At 39.5% G+C, this 21561-nt stretch overlaps 1 protein-coding gene across 1 annotated transcript in view; it reads right to left on the bottom strand.

The window, feature by feature from the left end:
* The window catches only part of UMPS (uridine monophosphate synthetase), a 45666-nt gene extending 24109 nt beyond the window's left edge, over positions 1-21557 (bottom strand). The window contains exons 1-3 of the mRNA XM_004002987.6: positions 21371-21557; positions 2942-3095; positions 217-888 (exon numbers count right to left, since the gene is read on the bottom strand). Coding sequence (XP_004003036.2) covers positions 217-888; positions 2942-3095; positions 21371-21526 — 982 coding nt within the window. The 5' untranslated portion in view covers positions 21527-21557. The remainder of the gene's footprint in view (positions 1-216; positions 889-2941; positions 3096-21370) is intronic.
* Between the last annotated feature and the right edge of the window lie 4 nt (positions 21558-21561).

The following is a 21561-nucleotide window of genomic DNA, read 5'->3' as shown; positions in this document are numbered from 1 at the left end:
GGAATGTGCCTACCTGAGAAAGAAGAGAGAAGAAAGCAGAGCTGCGACTTGAGGAGAAAGTAAGCCTGAAAGATATCACTTGAGCGCCTAGATCCAACCACGCTTGACAGGCTGTTCTACTGCTGGACTTTGTCACGTGAGCCAATACTTTTCCTTTTGTTCTTCAGCCAGTTTAGGCTGGATTTTGATTCTTGTTGGTTCCTGAATAATGCTTACCTTCATACTGCTTTTTTACTGTGTTTCCTATGTCCGCAAATTTCCGGTCTTCAAATATTAGAAACTCATGGCGTTTTGCCAGAGTGGTTAACTCCTTCATCACATCCAGAGTAAAATCATTCAAAATATCCACATGAGTCTTAAGCAAGCAGATTCTGGGTCCCAAAGCATCTGCTAGCTGCAGCAGCTCTCTGGACTCTGAAATATCAGCAGACAGACACAGATTGGTCTCCTTCTTTTGCATAAGCCTGAGAAGCTTCGATGCAACCGGGTGGATCCCAGGCAGCTCTGCACGTGCACCAAAACTTAGTTCTTCGGGTTCTTTCTTCACAGAAGGGAGAGAACCATTAGGACTGGCTGCCACAAAAACATTCTCCTGAATAAATCTCTTCACTCTCTCCACCATCTCAGCATTGATTTTTTTCTGTTGCTCAAGAATATCCAGCATTTTGGACAATGTACACACTGAGTGGAGACGAATCCCATGGGCCTGCAGCTTGTCCCTGCCTCCCTGCTCTCTGTCCAGCAGCACGATGGCATCAGTGACCTTCAAGCCTTCTTTCTGAAGAACCTCAGCAGTTTCCAAAACACTAGATCCGCTGGTGACAACATCTTCAATGATCAAACAGGTTTCTCCTGGATTAACAGCCCCTTCTATAAGCCGTTTAGTACCTGGAAAGGAAAAAATTATGTTGATTCCATTTTAAAATTATATATTTCAACCAACTCAAGATGTATCTATAGTATAAATTTGGTAATGTATTTATGAAAAGGTGGATAATCTAAATTATACTTTCTGATAATCCACTTTGGAAATATATTTTTTAAATTTCTGATGAATCTTCAATGTGCTATGATTTACTGTTTTGTTCAATGTCTCTATTTCAAAACTGTCAAAGTTACATATACAGAATATTTACAGTAAAACCAGCAAATTATTTAACTTTGTAAAACATCACAGTGTGTTTATGATCAAAATTTCAAATATGGGGTTTCTTTAGGCAAGATCACCTGGACTGGTGAAAGTTATTAAAGAATAGCACAATATCATCAATGAAATCATTCCTTTTTCCATTAACAATTTCTTTATTCAAGATCAGCAAAACAACTGGCCTTTTGAGTATACAAATTGAGGAGGGAAAATAGTCAACAACCATTTAGATGAATCACTACATCCTTATGAATTATATAATGTAATGTGACTAAATATACTGGCCCACTTCAATCCCTACTACAAGACTATTTTCAGATAAAACTTACAAATTGTAAATAACTCAGGCTGTAGACTACAAAAACCTGTGTTTTCCGAGAAGCATTTTTGTGTTTTCCACCACCAAATTTGCCTTATTTTGATGCAGAATATATTTATTAGTGGGTGTTTTGCCCACTTTTAACTTTCCCACACGTACTATCTTTGTCTTTTCCCCTAACTCCTTTTCTTCCTTGAAGAACTGGCAAGTTTAACTTAGACCAGAACATAAAACTGTATTTATAGGTATATTTTAAAATGAATGATCATATTCTAAGAAACCTTTTGAAGATACATAATAAGGAAATAGAAATAATAGTTTCCTTATGGGAGAAATTCATATAGATAAAACACTGTGCCACTCTACAGCAAAAATATTATTCTAGTTTTTTAAAATGTTGAATAAATTAAAACTAGATAAGAGTATAACAAATCTCCACAAATACAGCAACGTGCCACCTAATAACTCATGGGCAATCTTGTTTCAGCTATAATTCCAATCCTACCACCCCCCAATAATTTTTAGAAGCAAATCTCAGACATCATATGATTTCATCATAAAAATTTTTGGAACACATTGGTAAAAAGGACTCATCAAAAAAAGCAACAAAACAGAAATAATTCCAAAAATATTAATTCTTAGTGTAATAAAATATGAAGTCAGTCCCAACGCTTTTAGACTGATGTAGCTTTACGACTGAGCAACTTCACTTTCCCTTTTCACTTTCCTGCATTGCAGAAGGAAATGGCAACCCACTCCAGTGTTCTTGCCTGGAGAATCCCAGGGACACGGGAGCCTGATGGGCTGCCGTCTATGGGGTCGCACAGAGTCGGACACAACTGAAGTGACTTAGCAGCAGCTTTAAAACATGTTTGAAATACCCACCTGATAACCTACTGCCATGAACCCATTAAAAAAAAAAATCTCTATTTAGAATTCCATGCGGCGTTTACATTGCCCCTCCTTTTTTTTGCCATGCTTCATGGTTTGTAGGATCTTACTTCCCCAACCAGGCCTCCTGCAGTGGAAATGCAGAGTCCTAACCACTGGGCCACCAAGGAACTCCTTTACATTGCTTTAAGGGAATAGTTTTATTCATGTAATTTAAACATAGTACATGGGAAAGTATGTGCTCTAAAAGCATTCTGCTGATGAGGAAAGTGCTGGTAAAAATGTTGGGTTTCATAAATTTGGTGCACAAAGCACTTTTTTTTAACCGCCTAGTTAACATAAAGCATTTTATCCCCAGACTCTAAAGGAAAGGGAGTTGCTTTATAACAACAGTTAACACACTCCAAGGCCATAACAACTTAAAGGACTTATGAGGAATATTCAAGGTGATCATCAACCTCAGTGCCTAGAAGAACAAATTCTAAAAGTGTCAGGTTAAAAAAAATAATAATAATAATAAAAAAATAAATAAATAAAAGTGTCAGGTTACAAATCAACTTAATGCTATACTATTTTTACTTTACCATAATCCTTTGTTTCCTTCCTTCTGATAAGCATTGGAATTTGGTGGGTTGAACAGATAACTGTAGCCAATGGTAGAGCTGTATAAGGTACTCCACACACAGTGTCAAAATTGATCTCTGCATTTTGGGCAGTTTGAAATAAAATTTCTGCAACCTGTTAAAGAAAAAGAACAACATATGAATGATCTAGTATTACTACTTTTAAAGCTGTGTATAAATCCTGTAATAACATGATAGTCAGAACCTAGCAAAGGAAAGTCTCAAACTTGGGGCAGAAAAATATAGATGCCTTGTTAAATTATCCTCTCCACAAATCCCAGTGTACAAAAAAAATATAAAAACACACGAATTAATCTGCTTGGCTAGACTCAGGGCTGCTTCAAGGGCAACATGGAATGTGTCAGGAAAGGCTATGATATTGACCTTGAGACTAAGCATGACACTCAGGCTTCACAGCTGTCCTCAGTAATTCACTATGCTTGAGTATCTAAACCCATCAGTTTTATTTTCCCAACACAAGTTTTCACTTAAGAAGTTTTACAGGAGAAATTAAGAAAACAATCACATCAGGACTTGTCTGGTGAATGAGCGGCTAAGACTTGGTGCTCCCAACACAGGGGACCCAGGTTCTATTCCTGGTTGGGGAACTAGATCCCACAAAGTCAAAGTGAAGTGGCTCAGTTGTGTCCAACTCTTTGCGACCCCACAGATTGTAGCCTACCAGGCTTCTCCGTCCATGTGATTTTCCAGGCAAGAGTACTGGAGTGGGGTGCCATTTTCTTCTCCAGGGAGATCCCACATGCCACAACTAAACACCCTGCATGCTATATCTAAAGATTCCACAGGCCGCAACAAAGGTCAAAGGTCCCATGTGCCACAACTGAGACCCAGTGCAGTCACATAAATAAATACAAATATTTAAAAAGAAAACTGCATTATGAAGAACAGAACACCTACAAATAAATTTAACCAAGGAAGTGAAAGACTTGCACACTAAATATATTAGATTTAAAAAAACCTGAAGGTGGCATAAGTAAATGGAAGAATATTCCAGGCTCATGGACCAGAATTAAAATGTTAAAATGTCCATGCTATCCAAAGCAATACACAAACTCAATACAATTTCTATATAATTACAATGGCACTTTTCACAGAAACGGAACAATCCTAACATTTGTACAGAACTACAAAAGACCCAGGATAGCCAAAACAATCTTGAAAAAGAACAAAACTAGAGGCATCATGCTCCTTGATTTCAGACTATATTACAAAGTAATAGTAATCAAAACAATATGGTATTGGCATAAACACACACACAGGTCAACAGAATAGAAAGCCCAGAAATAAAGCTACACGTGTATGTTCAATTAATACACATTAAAGGAGCCAAGGATATAAAAAGGGAAAAGGACAGTCTCTTCAACAAACAGGTTTGGGGCACACTAGACTACTATCTTACACCATACATAAGAATTAACTCAGAATGGATTAATGACTTGAATGTTAAGACATGAAATCATAAAATTCCTAGGAAACAACAAGTGGTAAGTTCCTTGACATCGGTCTTAGCAATGATTTTTTTGGATTTGACACCAAAAGCAAAGGCAACAAAACCAAAAATAAACAAGTGGGAAAGTGGTTCAAGACTGCAGAGTAGAATATCCTGAACTCACCTCCTCTCATTGACACAACAATTCTATAGCTCACTGTGAACAATTCCCTCTAAATGAACCTGAGAACTAGCAGAACAGCTACATCACAACAAAGGATAAAAAGGCCAATCGAGATAGGTAGAAGAGTTAGACACAGTCCCCTCAAAACTCCATCCCCACTTCAGCAACCCATAAGCAACAGGGAGCTCACAAAAATCAAACTTCCCCGACGCCCTACATCAGTCACCCTAACCTGCGAACCCGCACCAGACAGATGAGCACTCAACACACTTGGCTTTGAACACCAACAGAGTTTAGATCCAGGAAAACCAGATGGATGCAGGGAATGGAGATTTGCTCTTAAATGGATTGTGAGCAGACTCACTCACCCTGGGACCCAGCTAAAGGGGAGCAGCTTGAAAAGAGCCCAGATCATATATGGAGTAAATTCATTTGGTAATCTTGAAAACTCTGCCGGAATGTCACCGCTGGAGCCCTCTCCAGGTATGGAAGCACTAGCAGGCATCATTTTTACACACTTGCTAGTGCCTTCCCCACACGCCTCTGCCCAGCACCCCTGAGGCAGCAGGGGAATGCACCATTTCCCCATGCTTGTACAACAGCATAACAGCCCCCATCTCCACCACAGCAGCCACAGCAGTGTGGACACGCACCAAAGCCAGCAGGCATATGCAGCCCAAACAGGGGACACTACTGGAGTGTGTACTCTGGTTGCAAAGGGGGATTTCATTCCTGGGCTCCACAGGTGTGAAACAGTAGAATACACAGTTTGAGAAATAACCAAGAACTACGGCAAGGTTAAGGGGTAACTAAGGTTCATTTCCAACGTGGGGCCACCCCCATCAAGACTGGAAGAAATGACTGTTTCACCTAACACATGGAAACAAACACAGAGTCAAGCAAATTGAGGAAACAGAGAGATATGTCCGAAACAACAGAAAAAGATGAAGCTCCAAGAAAAAATCTTAATGAAAAAGGTAAGTAATTCACCTGATAAAGAACTTAAAGTAATGGTCATAAAGATGCTCACCAAAATAGGAAAAAGAATAGATGAACTTGAAAAAGAGAAAATGCAAAAATATACCAAAGAGAAATCAAAGAGCTGAAGAATACAATAACTTATCTGAAAAACGCACTAAAGGGGTTCAAAAACAGACTAGATAAAGCAGAAAGACAGGGCAGTGGAACTCACCCAAACAGGGCAGCAATAAACAAAACACCAGAATTTTAAAAAGCAAGAACAGTCTAGGAGACCAAGGGAATAATATTGAGAATAATGGCTTCCAGTTTAAGATAGTGGAGGAGGAGGATGTGCACTCATCTCCTGTGAGGACACCCAAATTGTAACTAGCTGTTGAACAATCACTGACAGGACACTGGAACCCACCAAAGAAAGATACCCCACATGCAAAGACAAAGAAGAAGCTGCAGTAAGAAATCCCATCCCCGCCAGGTGGGTGATCCACAGACTAGAAAACAAGATGCCAAAAAGTTATCCCACTGTTATGAAGCTTCTGAACGCCACTTCAGGCTTCCCAGCCTGGGGATCTGACAAAGGGACTGACACCCCCAGGGAATCTGGCCTCACAGGCCAGTGGGATTTGATGACAGGACTTCCACAGGACTAGGGGAAGCATGGACTCCAGTCTTGGAGGGCACGAACAAAATCCTGCATGAGCAAAGACCCAGAAGAGGAGGAGTGATCCCACTGCAGACTGAACCAAACTACCCGACAGCGTTGCAAGGCCTCCTGTGGAGCCAGCAGGGGCTCAACACAGGGACAGGGGCGCCAGTCTGGGAAGGTCCCCCTTGGTGGTCGTCATTAACCATACCAGCTGAGCTATTTGAAATCCTAAAAGAAGATGCTGTGAAAGTGCTGCACTCAATATGCCAGCAAACTTGGAAAACTCAGCAGTGGCCACAGGACTGGAAATGGTCAGTTTTCATTCCAATCCCAAAGAAGGGCAATGATAAAGAATGTTCAAACTACCGCACAATTGCACTCATCTCACACGCTAGTAAAGTAATGCTCAAAATTCTCCAAGCTAGGTTTCAACGCTACATGAACCAAGAACTTCTAGATGGTCAAGCTGGATTTAGAAAAGGCAGAGGAACCAGAGATAAATTGCCAACATCTGCTGGAACACCGAAAAAGCCAAGAGAGTTCCAGGAAAACATCTACTTCTTCATTGACTACACTAAAGCCTTTGACCGTGTGGATCATGACAAACTGGGGAAAACTCTCAAAGAGATGGGAATATCTGCCTTCTGCGAAACCTGTATGCAGGTCAAGAAACAACAGTTAGAACTAGACATGGAACAACAGACTGGTTCCAAATTGGAAAAGGAGAATGTCAAGGCTGTATATTGTCACCCTGCTTATTTAACTTACATGCAGAGTACATCATGCGAAATGCCAGGCTGGAGGAAGCACAAGCTGGAATCAAGATTGCTGGGAGAAATATCAATAACCTCAGATACGCAGATGACACCACTCTTATGGCAGAAAGAAAAGAACTAAAGAACCTCTTGATGAAAGTGAAAGAAGAGAGTGAAAAAGTTGGCTTAAAATTCAACATTCAAGAAACTAAGGTCATGGCATCTGGTCCCATCACTTCATGGCAAATAGATGGGGAAACAATGGAAACAGTGACAGACTTAATTTTGTTGGGCTCCAAAATCACTGCAGATGGTGACTGCAGCCATGAAATTAAAAGATGCTTGTTGGAAGAAAAGCTATGAGCAACCTAGACAGCATATTAAAAAGCAGACGTTACTTTGCTGACAAAGGTCCGTATAGTTAAAGCTATGGTTTTTCCAGGAGTCATGTATAGATGTGAGAGTTGGACCATACAGAAGGCTGAGCGCTGAAGAATTGATGCTTTTGGACTGTGGTGCTGGAGAAGGCTGAGAGTCCCTTGGACTGCAAGGAGATCCAACCAGTCGATCCTAAAGGAGATCAGTCCTGAACATTCATTGGAAGGACTGATGCTGAAGCTCCAATACTCTGGCCACGTGATTCAAAGAGCCAACTCATTGGAAAAAAACCCTAATTCTGGGCAAGATTGAAGGCAGGAGGAGAAGGGGATGACAGAGGATGAGATGGTTAGATGGCATCACTGACTCAATGGACATGAGTTTGAGCAAGCTCCAGGAAATGGTGAAGGACAGGGAAGCCTGGTGTGCTGCAGTCCAAGGGGTCACAGAGAGTAAGACATGATTGAGCAACTACACAGTGATGGGCAGACAGAAGCAGCAAGAAGCAGCACAGTCCCACAGTGGCTAGAGGAGAAAACATGTCACGGAGAGTTAATCACGATGAAAAAGTAAAAAGTTATGTCCCAGATGAAGGGACAAGATAAAACCCCAGAAAAACAACTAAATGAAGTGGAGATAGGCAGCCTTCCAGAAAAAGAATTCAGAATAATGATAGTGAAGATGATCCGGGATCGCTGGAAAACAGTGGAGAAAATGTAAGAATACCAAAGAACAGACAGATGAAAAATACACTCGAAGGAATCAGCAGCAGAATAAGGCAGAGGAATGAATAAATGATCTGGAAGACAGAATAATGGAAATCACTGCTGTAGAACAGAATATAGAAAAAAGAAATGAAGACATTGTAAGAGACCTCCGGGTTAACATTAAACAACCAACATTTGCATTATAGGGGTCCTAGAAGGAGAAGAGAGAAAGGACCTGAGAAATATCTGGAGAGATAACAGCTGAAAACTTCCCTAAATTGTGAAAGGAAATAGTCAACTAAGTCTAAGAAGCACAGAATCCCAGGCAGGATAAACCCAGGGAGGAACACTCCCAGACACATAGTAATCAAACTGACAAAAATTAAAGACAAAGAGAAAATACTAAAAGTAATGAGGAAAAAACAGCAAATAACATACAAGGGAACTCCTATCAGGCTATCAGATGATTTTTCAACAGAAACTCTCCAAGCCAGAAAGGAATGTCACAGCACATTTACAGTGATGAAAGGAAGAACCTACAGCCAAGAACACTCTACCCAGCAAGTCTCTCATTCAGATTTGATGGAGAAACCAAAACCTTTCCAGACAAACAGAAGTTAACAGAATTCAGGACCACCAAACCAGCTTTACAACAAATGTTAAAGGAACTTCTCTAGGCAGCAAACACAGGAGAAGGAAAAGACCTACAGAACATAAACCCAAGATAATTAAGAAAATGGTAATATGATCATACACACCGTTTAATTACCTTAAATGTAAATGGATTAAGTGCACCAACCAAAGACATAAACTGGCTGTGCTGATGAAAACAAATGCATGTATGTACTTCCACTTACCACATCACTCGGCCTGACCCCCCAAATTGTGTCTAATTATTTTATATTGTTAACTTAATCATGTTCCCGTGTAATTATCTTCTATTTTTGATCTGGCTATTGATTATGAAAACTGATAAAACTTTTACTATTATGATTATGTAATTATTACTTGCTATGGTTTTTCCCGTGGTCATGTATGGATGTGAGAGTTGGACTGTGAAGAAAGCTGAGCGCCAAAGAATTGATGCTTTTGAACTGTGGTGTTGGAGAAGACTCTTGAGAGTCCCTTGGACTGCAAGGAGATCCAACCAGTCCATTCTGAAGGAGATCAGCCCTGGGATTTCTTTGAAGGAATGATGCTAAAGCTGAAGCTCCAGTACTCTGGCCACTTCATGCGAAGAGTTGACTCATTGGAAAAGACTCTGATGCTGGGAGGGATTGGGGGCAGGAGGAGAAGGGGACAACCAAGGATGAGATGGCTGAATGGCATCACGGACTTGATGAACGTGAGTCTGAGTGAACTCCGGGAGATGGTGATGGACAGGGAGGCCTGGCGTGCTGTGATTCACGGGGTTGCAAAGAGTAGGATACGACTGAGTGACTGAACTGAACTGAATAATATTGGATCACGACTGGTCAACAGAAAAAATAACAGAACTCTATATCACCAAACCTACAATTAATAGAGAAACCGATAATCACTTTTCAAAATCCAGATGCATATCAGAATTATCTTGAAACTTTTTGAAAAATACAAATGCCCAGGTATTGCTTTTTTTTCTCCAGAGCTCCAGGTATGTTGAAAATAGATCTGTCCCCTTTCCCAGGATATGAGCTCATTCGAGTCTCATCTTTGATAATTAAGAGTAGCTAGGGACTTCCCTGGCAGTCCAGTGGCTAAGACTTCACCTTCCAATGCAAAGGGTGCAGGTTCAATTCCTGGTGGGCAAGTTAATAATCCCACCACCAAAAATTCAAAACATAAAACAGAAACAATACTGTAACAAATTCAAGAGACTTTAAAAAATGGTCCAAATAAAGTTAAAAAAAAAAAAAAGAGTAGGTCACTCATCCCTCTCTTAAGGAGGACTTCATGCATGAAAAGTGAAACAATTGTCAACGGTTAGGTGATTCTTTTATCTCTTTCTATACACATGGAATTTGCTCATCTGATATTTTAAAATTCTGCTTCAGTCCCACACCCCATTATTCAGAATGCCCATCATACTAAAAAAGCTGAAAGAATTCCAAAGGACATATAACTTTAGGTGGGAAAACACTGCAACGCTTATTTTAATACCAATGATCAGTTTTTAGACATCAAGACCTTCTAACAGATTCTAATTCCAAGGAATTCCAAGCTCCCTAGAAGTCCTCCTGACTCCTGTCTTGACTGGTCTTAATTAACATAGTCCTCTCCTACCCAGAGGCTTGGATACATAAGGATTTCCTTTTCTCCCTGCTCTCAGCCCAGGGCCTCTGCCAGGGAGTTTTCACCACTTGTGCCACAAAGGGTGAGCCCAGATGCTTACTGTTTAGAGCTCTTCCTTTGCCCTTCTTGGATGTGACTAAGAAAAAAAAAAAAACTAGGGAGGAGACATCCCAGTGAGTGGATGTTTCTCATTTAGACTGAAAAATATCTCCAACCCAATAAACAAACCCTTCACAAACTACCAATCAGAAAAACTGCTAGCCATTGCCAAGCACATAGTAGGCACCTGTCCAATACTGGAAGAAATGAATGAATGAATCTAAAGAAAAAATTATGAGAACATTCACATTACACACTATATATATAACAACTGTAAATACATATGTACCCAACATAGGAGCACCTCAATATATGACAAGTATTAACCGCCATGAAAGGAGAAATCAACAGTTACACAATAATAGTGGGGGACTTTAACACCCCATTTACATCAATAGAGATGGTCCAGACAGAAAATCAATAAGGAAACTCATTGGACCAGACTGATTTAATTGATATTTATAAGAACATCCCATCCAAAATACAAATTCTCAAGTGCACATGGAACATTCTCCAGGATTTATCACATGCTGGACCACACAGCAAGCCACAGTAAGTTAAAGAAACCTGAAATCATATCAAGCATCTTTTCCCATCACAATACTATGAGATTAGAAACACACTAGACAAAAAAACTGTAAAACACACAAACACGTGGAAGCTAAACAATATGTTACTAAACAACTCACTGAAGAAATCAAAGAATAAATGAACAAAAACACAGACTTCCCTGGTGTTCTGACGGTTAGGAATCCGCCTGCCAGTGCAGGGACATGGGCTGACCCCTGGTCTGGGAAAGTCCCACACGCAGTGGGGCAACGAAACCAGTGGGCTGCACGCCTGGGGCCCGCGCTCCACAGGGAAACCGCTGCAACGAGAGGCCCGTGCAGCTTGGAGAGCAGCCCCCACTCGCCAAAACGAGAGAAAGCCCATGTACAGCAAGGAAGATGTGGTGCAGCCTAAAAATATACACAGTAAAAAAAAAAGATTCAAAATCCATGGGACGCAGCAAAAGCAGTTCTAAGAGGGGAAGTTATAGCAATACCATCTTACCTCAGGAAACAAGAAAAATCTCAATTAAATGACCTAACTTTACACATAAAGCAAACTAGAGAAAGAAAAACAAACAAAACCCAAAGTTAGTAGAAAGAAATCATAAAGACCAGAGCAGAAATACATGAAATAGAGATGAAGACAACAGTAGAAAAGACCAATGAAACTAAAGGCGGGTTGTTTGAAAAGGTAAACAAAATTGATACACCTTTAGCCAGATTCATCCAAGAAAAAGGGGAAAGGGCTCAAATCAACAAAATTAGAAAAGAAAAAGAAGTTACAGTGGACACCAAGGAAACACAAAACCACTCCCAAGAAAAAGAAATGCAACAAGACAATGGTTGTCTGAGGAGGCCTTACAAACAGCTGAGAAAAGAAGATAAGTGAAAGGCAAAGGAGAAAAGGGAAGATATGCCCATCTGAATGCAGACTTCCAAAGAACAGCAAGGAGGGAGAAGAAAGCCTTCTTAAACGAAAAAAATGAAGATCATGGCGTCTGGTCCCATCACTTCATGGCAAACAGATGGGGAAACAATGGTAACAGTGACAGACTTTCTTTTCTTGGGCTCCAAAGTCACTGTGGACAGTGACTGTAGTCATGAAATTAAAAGATGCTTGCTTCTTGGAAGAAAAGCTAGGACAAACCTAGACAGTGTATTAAAAAGCAGAGACACCACTTTACTGACAAAGGTCCATCTAGTCAAAGCTATGGTTTTCCCAGTAGTCATGTACAGATGTGAGAACTGGAGCATAAAGAAGGCTGAGCGCCAAAGAATTGATGCTTCTGAACTGTGGTGCTGGAAAAGACTCTTGAGAGTCTCTTGGACTGCAAGGAGATCCAACCAGTCCATCCTAAAGGAAATCAACCTTGAACATTCATTGGGAGGACTGATGCTGAAGCTAAAGCTCCAATACTCTGGCCACCTGATGCAAAGAGCCAACTCACTGGAGGAAACTCTGATGCTGGGAAAGACTGAGGGCAGGCGAAGGGGTGACAGAGGAGAACATGGCTGGATGGCATCATCGACTCAATGGACAGGAGTCTGAGGAAACTCCAGGAGTCAGTCAAGGGAAACCTGGCATGCTGCAGCCCATGGGGTTGCAAAGACTCGGACATGACTGAGCAACCGAACAACAAATAGCCAAAGTAACCACAAGTACAAAAAGCAATGATGGAAAAATCAGGCTCCCTGACCTCAGACTATACTACAAAACTGCAGTATGACACTGTCACAAAAATATGGATCAATGAAACAGGACACAAAATCCAGAAATAAACACACGCATTTATGGTAAATTAATCTTTGAGAAAGGAGGCAAGACTATATATGCAATGGAGAAAAGACAGTCTCTTCAATAAGTGGTCCTGGGCAAATTGGACAGCTATATGTAAAGCGATGAAATTGGCACACTCTTTAATACCATATACAAATATAAACTCAAAATGTATTAAAGACTTAAGTGTAAGACTGGATACTATAAAACTCTTACAGGAAAACATATGCTCAACACTCTTTGACATACATTGCAGCAGTATCTTTTTCAATCCATTTCCTAAAGTAATGGAAATAAAATAAAACTTAAATCTGACCTGATTAGACTCCGAAGTTTGTGCACAACAAAGGAAATAATAAACAAAATGAGAAGACAACCCACAGAACGGGAGACTATATTTGCAAACCATGAAACTGGCAAGGAATTAATCTCCGAAATTTACAAACACCTCATGCAACTCAGTATCAAAGAAACAAACAACTCAATCAAAATATGGGCAGAAGACCCAAACAGACATTTCTCCCAAGAAGAAATACTTATGGCCAAGAGGTATATAAAAAGATGCTCAACACCGCTAACTATTAGGGAAATGCAAATCAAAACTACAATGAGATATCACCTCACACCAGTCAGAACAGAATGGCTATCATCAAAAAGGTTACAAACAATAAATACTAGAGAGGGCTTGGAGAAAGGGAACCCTCCCATGCTTTTGGTGGGAATGGATATTAGTACAGCCACTACAGAAAACTGTATGGACATTCCTTAAAAAACTAAAAATATATATAGCTATGACATTATCCAGCAATCCCACCCTTGAGCATAGATCCAGAAAAAACCATGGTTCAAAAGAATCCATGCACCCCAATATTCACTGCTGTGTTATTCACAATATCCAAGAAATGGGAGTAACCTAAGTGTCCACCAACAGATAAATGGATAAAGATGGGGTACATATATACAATGGGATATTAGCAATTAAAAAGAATGAAATATCGCCATTTGCAGTAATATGGATGGACCTGGAGATTATACCAAGTGAAGTAAGTTAGACAGAAAAAGACAAATCATATGACAGACCTTATATTCGGAATCTAAAAAAAAATTATACAAATGAACATATTTACAAAACACTCACAGACTACAAAACAAACATGATTATCAAAGGGAAAGATGAGGGGAGGGATAAACTGGGAGTCTGGAATATATACACACTGCTATATTTAAAACAGATAAGCAGCAAGAACCTACTGTATAGCACAGGCGACTCTGCTCAATATTCTATAATAACCTAAATAGGAGACGAATCTGAAAAAGAAGATACATGTGTACAGATATAACTGAATCACTTTGCTGTACACCTGAAACTAACAACACTGTTAATCAACTATGCTACCAATATAAAATAAAAACATTAAAAAAAAAAGAAAAAATGCCTGAAAGTTTTCTTAACTCAGGGATGGAAACAGACATCCAGAATTAGGAGTGTTTGAAAGAAGATGAACCCAAAAAAACCTGAATGTAATAAAAATGTCAAAAGTTGAAGACAAGGGGACAATCTTAAAAGTGGCAAGAGAAAAACAACTTGTTATACAAGAGAACAACCCCCCTGCCCCATTAAGACTATTAGCAGATTTCTCAGCAAAAACTTTGCAGGCCAGAAGGAAGTGGCATGATATATTCAAAGTGCTCAAAGGAAAACACTTCCTACCAAGAATACCTAGACCAGATGGACTTAATAGAGAACATTCCATCCCAAAGCAATAGAATACACATTCTTTAAGTGTACCTGAAAGATTCTCAAGGATAGATCATGTTAGACCACAAAACAATTCTCAAGGAATTTAAGACTGAAATCGTATCAAGTATCTTTCTGACCACAATGGCATGAAACTGGAACTCAGTTACATGAAGAAAACAAGAAAAATCTCAAATATATAAAGATTATACAATATGCTATGGAACTACCAGTGAGTCAATGAAGAAATCAAAGGACATTGAAAAAAAAAAAAAACAACCCTTAAGTCAAATGAAAATTAAAAGGAAACATACAGAAGTCTATAAGATTCAGCAAAAGCAGTTTTAAGAGTAAAGTTTATAATGATACAGGCCCACCTCAAGAAATAAGAAAAAATTCAAATAAACAACCTAACTTTATGCCTAAACAAAGCAGAAAAAGAAGAACAAAAGAAGCCCAAAGTTAGCAGAAAGAAGGAAATAAAGATCACAGTGGAAATAAATGGAGACCAAAAAGAGAATTTAAATAAATGAACTAATAGCTGGTTCTTTAAAAAGATAACCAAAATTGATAAACCTTTAGCTAAAGTACCAGGAAAAAAAGAGAACTCAAATCAATAAAATCAGAAACGAAAGAGCACACACACCTGATACCAAGGAAATAAAAGCCTCCTAAGAGGTTACTATGAGCAACTATAAATCAACAAATACCCTGGGAAATGGATCAGTTTCTAGAAACACAAGTCTCCAAGACTGAACCATAATTGGAAATAATGAATAAATAGGAGAAATAATAAGGAGAATTAATCAATAATAAACAGACAACTCACAACAAACGAAAGTTTAAGACCCTATGCCTTCATTGCTGAATTTTACTATTCAAAAAAGATTTAATTCCTATCCTCCTCCAATTCTTCCAAAACATTAAAAAGATGAGAGAATGTCTCCAAACTCCTTTTACAAGGCCAGCATTACACTGATACCAAAACCAGACAAGGACACATACAGAAAAAGTACAGGTCAATATTGGTAATGAACTTAGATGTACAAACCGTCAACAAAATATTAGCAAACCAAACTCAATGCATAGAGAAGATAATAAGCTATGATCAAGTGGAATTTATCTCAGGGATACAAGGATGATTCAACACTACTAATCAATGAGATACATCACATTAACAAAATGAAGGGTAAAAATCATATGGTCATCTCAAGAGGTACAGAAAAAGCACTTGATAAAATTCAACCACCATTGATAAAGACTGGACAATGGGTGGAGATGGAATAATAAAGGCCATATGATAGTCCCACAGCTAGTCATACTCAACAGTGAAAAGCTGAAAGCTATTTCCTTAGGATCAGAAACATGACAAAGATGAGAATCCTTGCCACTTTTACTCAACATAGTACTGGAAGCTCTAGTCAGAGCAATTAGGCAGGAAAAAAGAAATAAAAGGCAGAACTATTGGAAAGGAAGGAGTAACTAAGTGCTGGTGGTGGTTTAGTCACTAAGTCGACTCCGACTCTTGCGATCCCATGGACTGTAGCCTGCCAGGCTCCTCTGTCCATGGGATTCTCCAAACAAGAACACTGGAGTGGGCTGTCATTTCCTTCTCCAAACTAAGTGGATGACATGATTTTATATTTAGAAAACCATAAAGACTTCACAAAAAATTGTTAGAATAAAGGAACACAGTAAAATTGCAAGGTATAAAATCAATATACAAAAATCTGTTGTGTTTTTACAGACTAACGATCAGAGAAATTAAGAAGACAATGCCATATACAACTGACTCAAAAAGAACAAAGTACCTAAGAATAAATTTAACCAAGGAGGTGAAAGATCTGTACGCTAAAAAGTATAAGACACTAATGAACAAAATTGAACATGACACAAATTAAGATATTCCATGCTTATATTTGGAAGAATTAATATTGTAAAAATGTCCACATTACCCAAAGCAATCTGCAGATTCAATGCAATCCCTATCAAAAATCCAATAGTATTTTTCACAGAAATACAACAAACAATCCTAAAATTTCTTTGGAACCATCAGTTCAGTTCAGTCACTCAGTCGTGTCCGACTCTTTGTGACCCCATGAATCACAGCACGCCAGGCCTCTCTGTCCATCACCAACTCCTGGACTCATGTCCATCGAGTTGGTGATGCCATCCAGCCATCTCATCCTCTTCTCCTCCTGCCCCCAATCCCTCCCAGCATCAAGATCTTTTCCAATAAGTCAACTCTTTAGCATGAGGTGGCCGAAGTATTGGAGTTTCAGCTTTAGCATCATTCCTTCCAATGAACATCCAGGGCTGATCTCCTTTAGGATGGACTGGTTGGATCTCCTTGCAGTCCAAGGGACTCTCAAGAGTCTTCTCCAACACCACAGTTCAAAAGCATCAATTCTTCAGCGCTCAGCTTTCTTCACAGTCCAACTCTCACATCCATACATGACCACTGGAAAACCATAGCCTTGACCAGACCGACCTTTGTGGGCAAAGTAATGTCTCTGCTTTTGAATATGCTGTCTAGGTTGGTCGTAATTTTCCTTCCAAGGAGTAAGCGTCTTTTAATTTCATGGCTGCAATCACCATCTGCAGTGATTCTGGAGCCCCCAAAAATAAAGTCTGACACTGTTTTCACATCTATTTGTCATGAAGTGATGGGACCAGATGCCATTATCTTAGTTTTCTGAAAGCTGAGCTTTAAGCCAACCTTTTCACTCCCCTCTTTCACTTTTATCAAGAGGCTTTTTAGTTCCTCTTCACTTTCTGCCACCCAAATAGCCAAAGCAACCTCGAGAAAGAAAAATAAAGGTGGAGACTTCATACTCCTTGATTTAAACTATATTAATAAAGCTATTGTGGTCAAAACTAATTGGCATAAAAACAAATAAACAGATCGACAGAACAGAATAGAGAGCCTAAAAATAAACCCAAGCACATATTTCAATTAACTTACGAGAAAGGAGCCAAGAATGCACAACGGGAAAGGACAGGCTCTTTAATAACACACTGTTGGTAAAACAGGACAGCAACACGCAAAAGAATGAAACTGGACCACTATAATACACCATACATAAAAATTAACTCAAAATGGATTAAATTTGAATATAAGACCTGAAAACATAAAACTCCTAGAATAAGACACAGCTGGTGTTACTCCCTGACATTACTCTTGGTGACATTTCTTTGGATCTCACTTCAAAGGCAAAGACAACAAAAGTAAAATTAAACAAATGGGACTATATCAAACTGAAGAGCTTCCACAGAACAAAGGGAGCCATCAGCAACACCCCCTCCCCCCACAAAAGTACCCTTCTGAACAGCAGAAGATATTTGAAAATTATATTTCTGAAAAGGGACTAGTATCTAAAATACATAAAGAATTCACAGAGCTCAATAAAAAATGATCTGATCAAAAAAATGAGCAGAGGATCTGAATAGACATTTTTTCCAACAAGACACACAAATAGCCCAGAAGCATATGAAAAGATGCTCAAAATCACTAATAATCAGGGAAATGCAAATCAAAACCACACTGAGATATCAAACGGCTATTACCAAAAGAGCAAGAAATAGTAAGTTTTGGTGAAGATGCAAAGGAAATGGAACCCTTCTGCATTTATGGTGGGAATGATAATTGGTGCAGCCACTGTGGAAAGTAATATGGAGGTTCCTCAAAAAGTTAAAAACAGAACTCCCATGTCATCCAGCAAGTCCACTTCTGGATATTTACCTAAGGGAAATGAAAACACTACCTTAAAAAGATATCTGCACCCCCACGTTCACTGGAGCATTATTTACAATAGCCAAGATGTGGAAACAACCTAAATTGCAAAACGACCATCAATGAACGAATGGATAAAGAGAATGTGGTATGTACACACACACAGTGGAATACCATTCAGCCAAGACAAAGGTAATACATCGCCACTGGCTCAACATTTAAGGGCATTAAGGGACTTCAAGGGCATGATGCTAAGCGAAATAGATGGAGAAAGGCAAATACCTCATGATCTTATTTATATGTGGAGTCTTATAAACACAAAGATAAATCATAGACATAAAGAACTGATTGGTGGCTGCCAGAGGCAGAGCAGGGGAGAGGCAAAATGGGTGAAGGAATTCAAAAGGTACAAACTTCCAATCATAAAATGAGTAAGTCATGGAGATGTATTATAATATGCAGCATAGTGATCATAGTTCATAATACTGCTTTGCATATTTGGAGGTTGCTGAGAGATCTTTAAAGTTCCCAGCACAGGAAAAAAAATTCAATTATGTTAACTACACTTACTGTGGCAATGATTATGCAATATATACAGTCATTACACACACCTGAAACAAACGTAGTGTTCTCTGTCAATTATATCTCAATTTTTAAGAAATCAACAAAAGACTATATACCAAAGTGTTTTTGAAAGTTCTCATAAATACAGAGCCACTAGTTGATAATATCTTTTCCCACAAAAATCATCACATTGTAACACTACAATGCATACTCCCACCCAACACCATCTTATTTTAAGAAAAGTGAAGAATTACTAAGTGACCTATATCCGAGGTGTTCAAATTTTTTTGTTTCTGTATTTCTAAAGATTTGAAAAATTTGTGAATATTTTTAAGCGGCAAAAAATGTAACTTCTGGAGTACTGAAAAAAATCAACATATTATCCTAGAACTGTTACATCATTCTTTTAAGTGAACACAATAAGATCCAAATGCCATATTGATTTGATAAGCAACATCTGCTTAAAAAAAAAAAAAAGAGAGAGAGACTTCCCTACTGGTCCAGTGGCTAAGACTCTGCATTCCCAATGTGCGGGAAGTGGGATGGGGGTGGGGACTAGATCCCACATAAGGCAACTAAAGATCCTGGATATCACTATTAAGACTTCAGGGAGCCAGAAACAAAACAAACTACAACATGAAAATGCTTAACTATGAAACCTGGAAAAATTTACACTTTCTTGAACTTATATTCTCATTTCATTATCTCCAGAGAATTTTATTCCAATGCAATATACATTTATGCTTGAAAAACTTCTACTGATCATTCTATGATACTTCTCCAAAACAAAAATGTATGTAAACTGAAATTTTAAATTGTTTAAATTTTAAAAATTTCCCATGACCGTAAGTCTCTAAATGTTAAAACTTCTATGTTATTACAATTATGATCATAAAATGAATTAAAACATAATCTGCAAATTTGATAGAAGCATAAAACATTATTTTGAAAATGCACTGCTTAGTGACAGGAATAGTAGTACCTGACCCTGGCAATTAATTTATGTATCTAGTATAACTGACTATTACTACTAGGAAGTCAGAGTTCAGTGCAAGTTCTATTGCATCTTAGGGGTGCAAATAATAAGAAATCCTATTTACATACATAAGCAGACACGAAAGAGTTCTGTTATAGCCAGAACTCTCAGTGTTTTGAGCTCCTTCTGTGTTAACTATCCAAAATAACACACACATACACACAAACCTCAACATCTAGTATCGAAAAATAATTTTTGGTCATCTGTAAACTGATGACTTCTTCAAAAATAAACCAATTTTTCAAAATAAGATCCCTAATCATTCACTTTCTCAGCACTGATGAGATGCACCATAGCAAGATTCTGGATGGCAAGAACATTCTAACCCACTTCAACTAGTGCTTCAGTCCTTTTTGTAATAACCTCACAGAGTGGGGTTCACAAGGGGTGAACAGAAACCCTTAGTGGTGGAGAAAGCTTTACACATGTCTTCCAGACAGAACTTCTGTGACAACGCCAAGGTTCTACATCTTCACTGTTCAATGAGGTAGCCACTAGTCACATGTGACCAAATTTAAAAATTCCCGGGACTTCCCTGGTGGCCCAGTGGTTAAGAATGCGCCTGCCAATGCACGGGACAGGAGTTCAACGCCTGGTCCGGGAAGATCATACATGCCCCAGAGCAACTAAGCCCATGTGCCACAACTACTGAGGTCAGAGTGCTTAGAGCCTGAGCTCCACAGGAGAATCCGCAGCAGCGAGAAGCCCAGGCACAGAATAGTCCCCGGTGACCACAACTAGAGAAAGACCACGGGCAGCAACGAAGACCTAACGCAACCAAACAACAACAACAACAACAACAACAACCCATAATGGTGAATACTCGCAAGCGGCAAGGAATTTAAACAGCACATTTAGACCCTTCTACTTACACTGTGGTCGGCAGCTTGTGAGGAAAGCATAATCTCCCATCTTGCCTCAGATGTACTCAATCAGTCAATCAGGTTACCCATTTAAACAAAATCCCAGGTGATTCATATACACTCAGAGTTTGAGAAGCATTGTGCTAGAAATCTCTTAACTTCTACACAGCTTTTCCCTTTTATTCACCAAAGAACTGCCTCCATGAAATGTCCACCCTCTGGCCTTAGTTCTTGCTCCTGGCCACAAAGTCCAAAATCGAATCCCCTTTTCCTAGCAAGAGCCTTTCCAAGTATTTAAGCAGCTACAAAATTCTTCCCTCACCCACCATTTCCTCCCCGTCCCATTTTCACGAAGTTGAATACGCAGAACTCCTCCAACTACTTCTGTGAGAGCCAAGGCCCCAAACTGGGTTCCTTGACTCGGCTGCAAAGCACGTGTCAAAGCCAAGCGAGTCTACGAGCAGGCTGCCCTCTAGATCCTAAAGAGCCGAACAGTTCCTGGTCTCTGGGTTTCGCAAACCAACTCCCCCAAGCCGAAGCAGGGTCGGCCTTCCTGCTTGGCTCTTTTGATCTCACCCAGAGCCCAACATCTGTCACCCCACTCCTCCTGGTCCCCATTCACGCCACGAAACCCTCTCCTTTCCTTTCCCCGGTAGGTACCTGACTCAGAATACGCGGTCGAGACACGATGCCCCGCAGATCGATGTACACAGGGGAAGAGAGCCCACTCTTCAGCACGAAGTTCCCAAACTTAAAAGCCTGCACGTCGTACAGACCCGTTACCAAAGACCCCAAAGGGGCATCAGCCGCCGCCATCGTCCCGCTCTTCCAGTTCACTCCAAACTCCAAAC

The sequence above is a fragment of the Ovis aries genome, chromosome 1 (genome assembly GCF_016772045.2).
Source record: "Ovis aries strain OAR_USU_Benz2616 breed Rambouillet chromosome 1, ARS-UI_Ramb_v3.0, whole genome shotgun sequence".
Taxonomy (NCBI): domain Eukaryota; kingdom Metazoa; phylum Chordata; class Mammalia; order Artiodactyla; family Bovidae; genus Ovis; species Ovis aries.
This window is presented reverse-complemented; position numbering and strand designations above follow the sequence as displayed.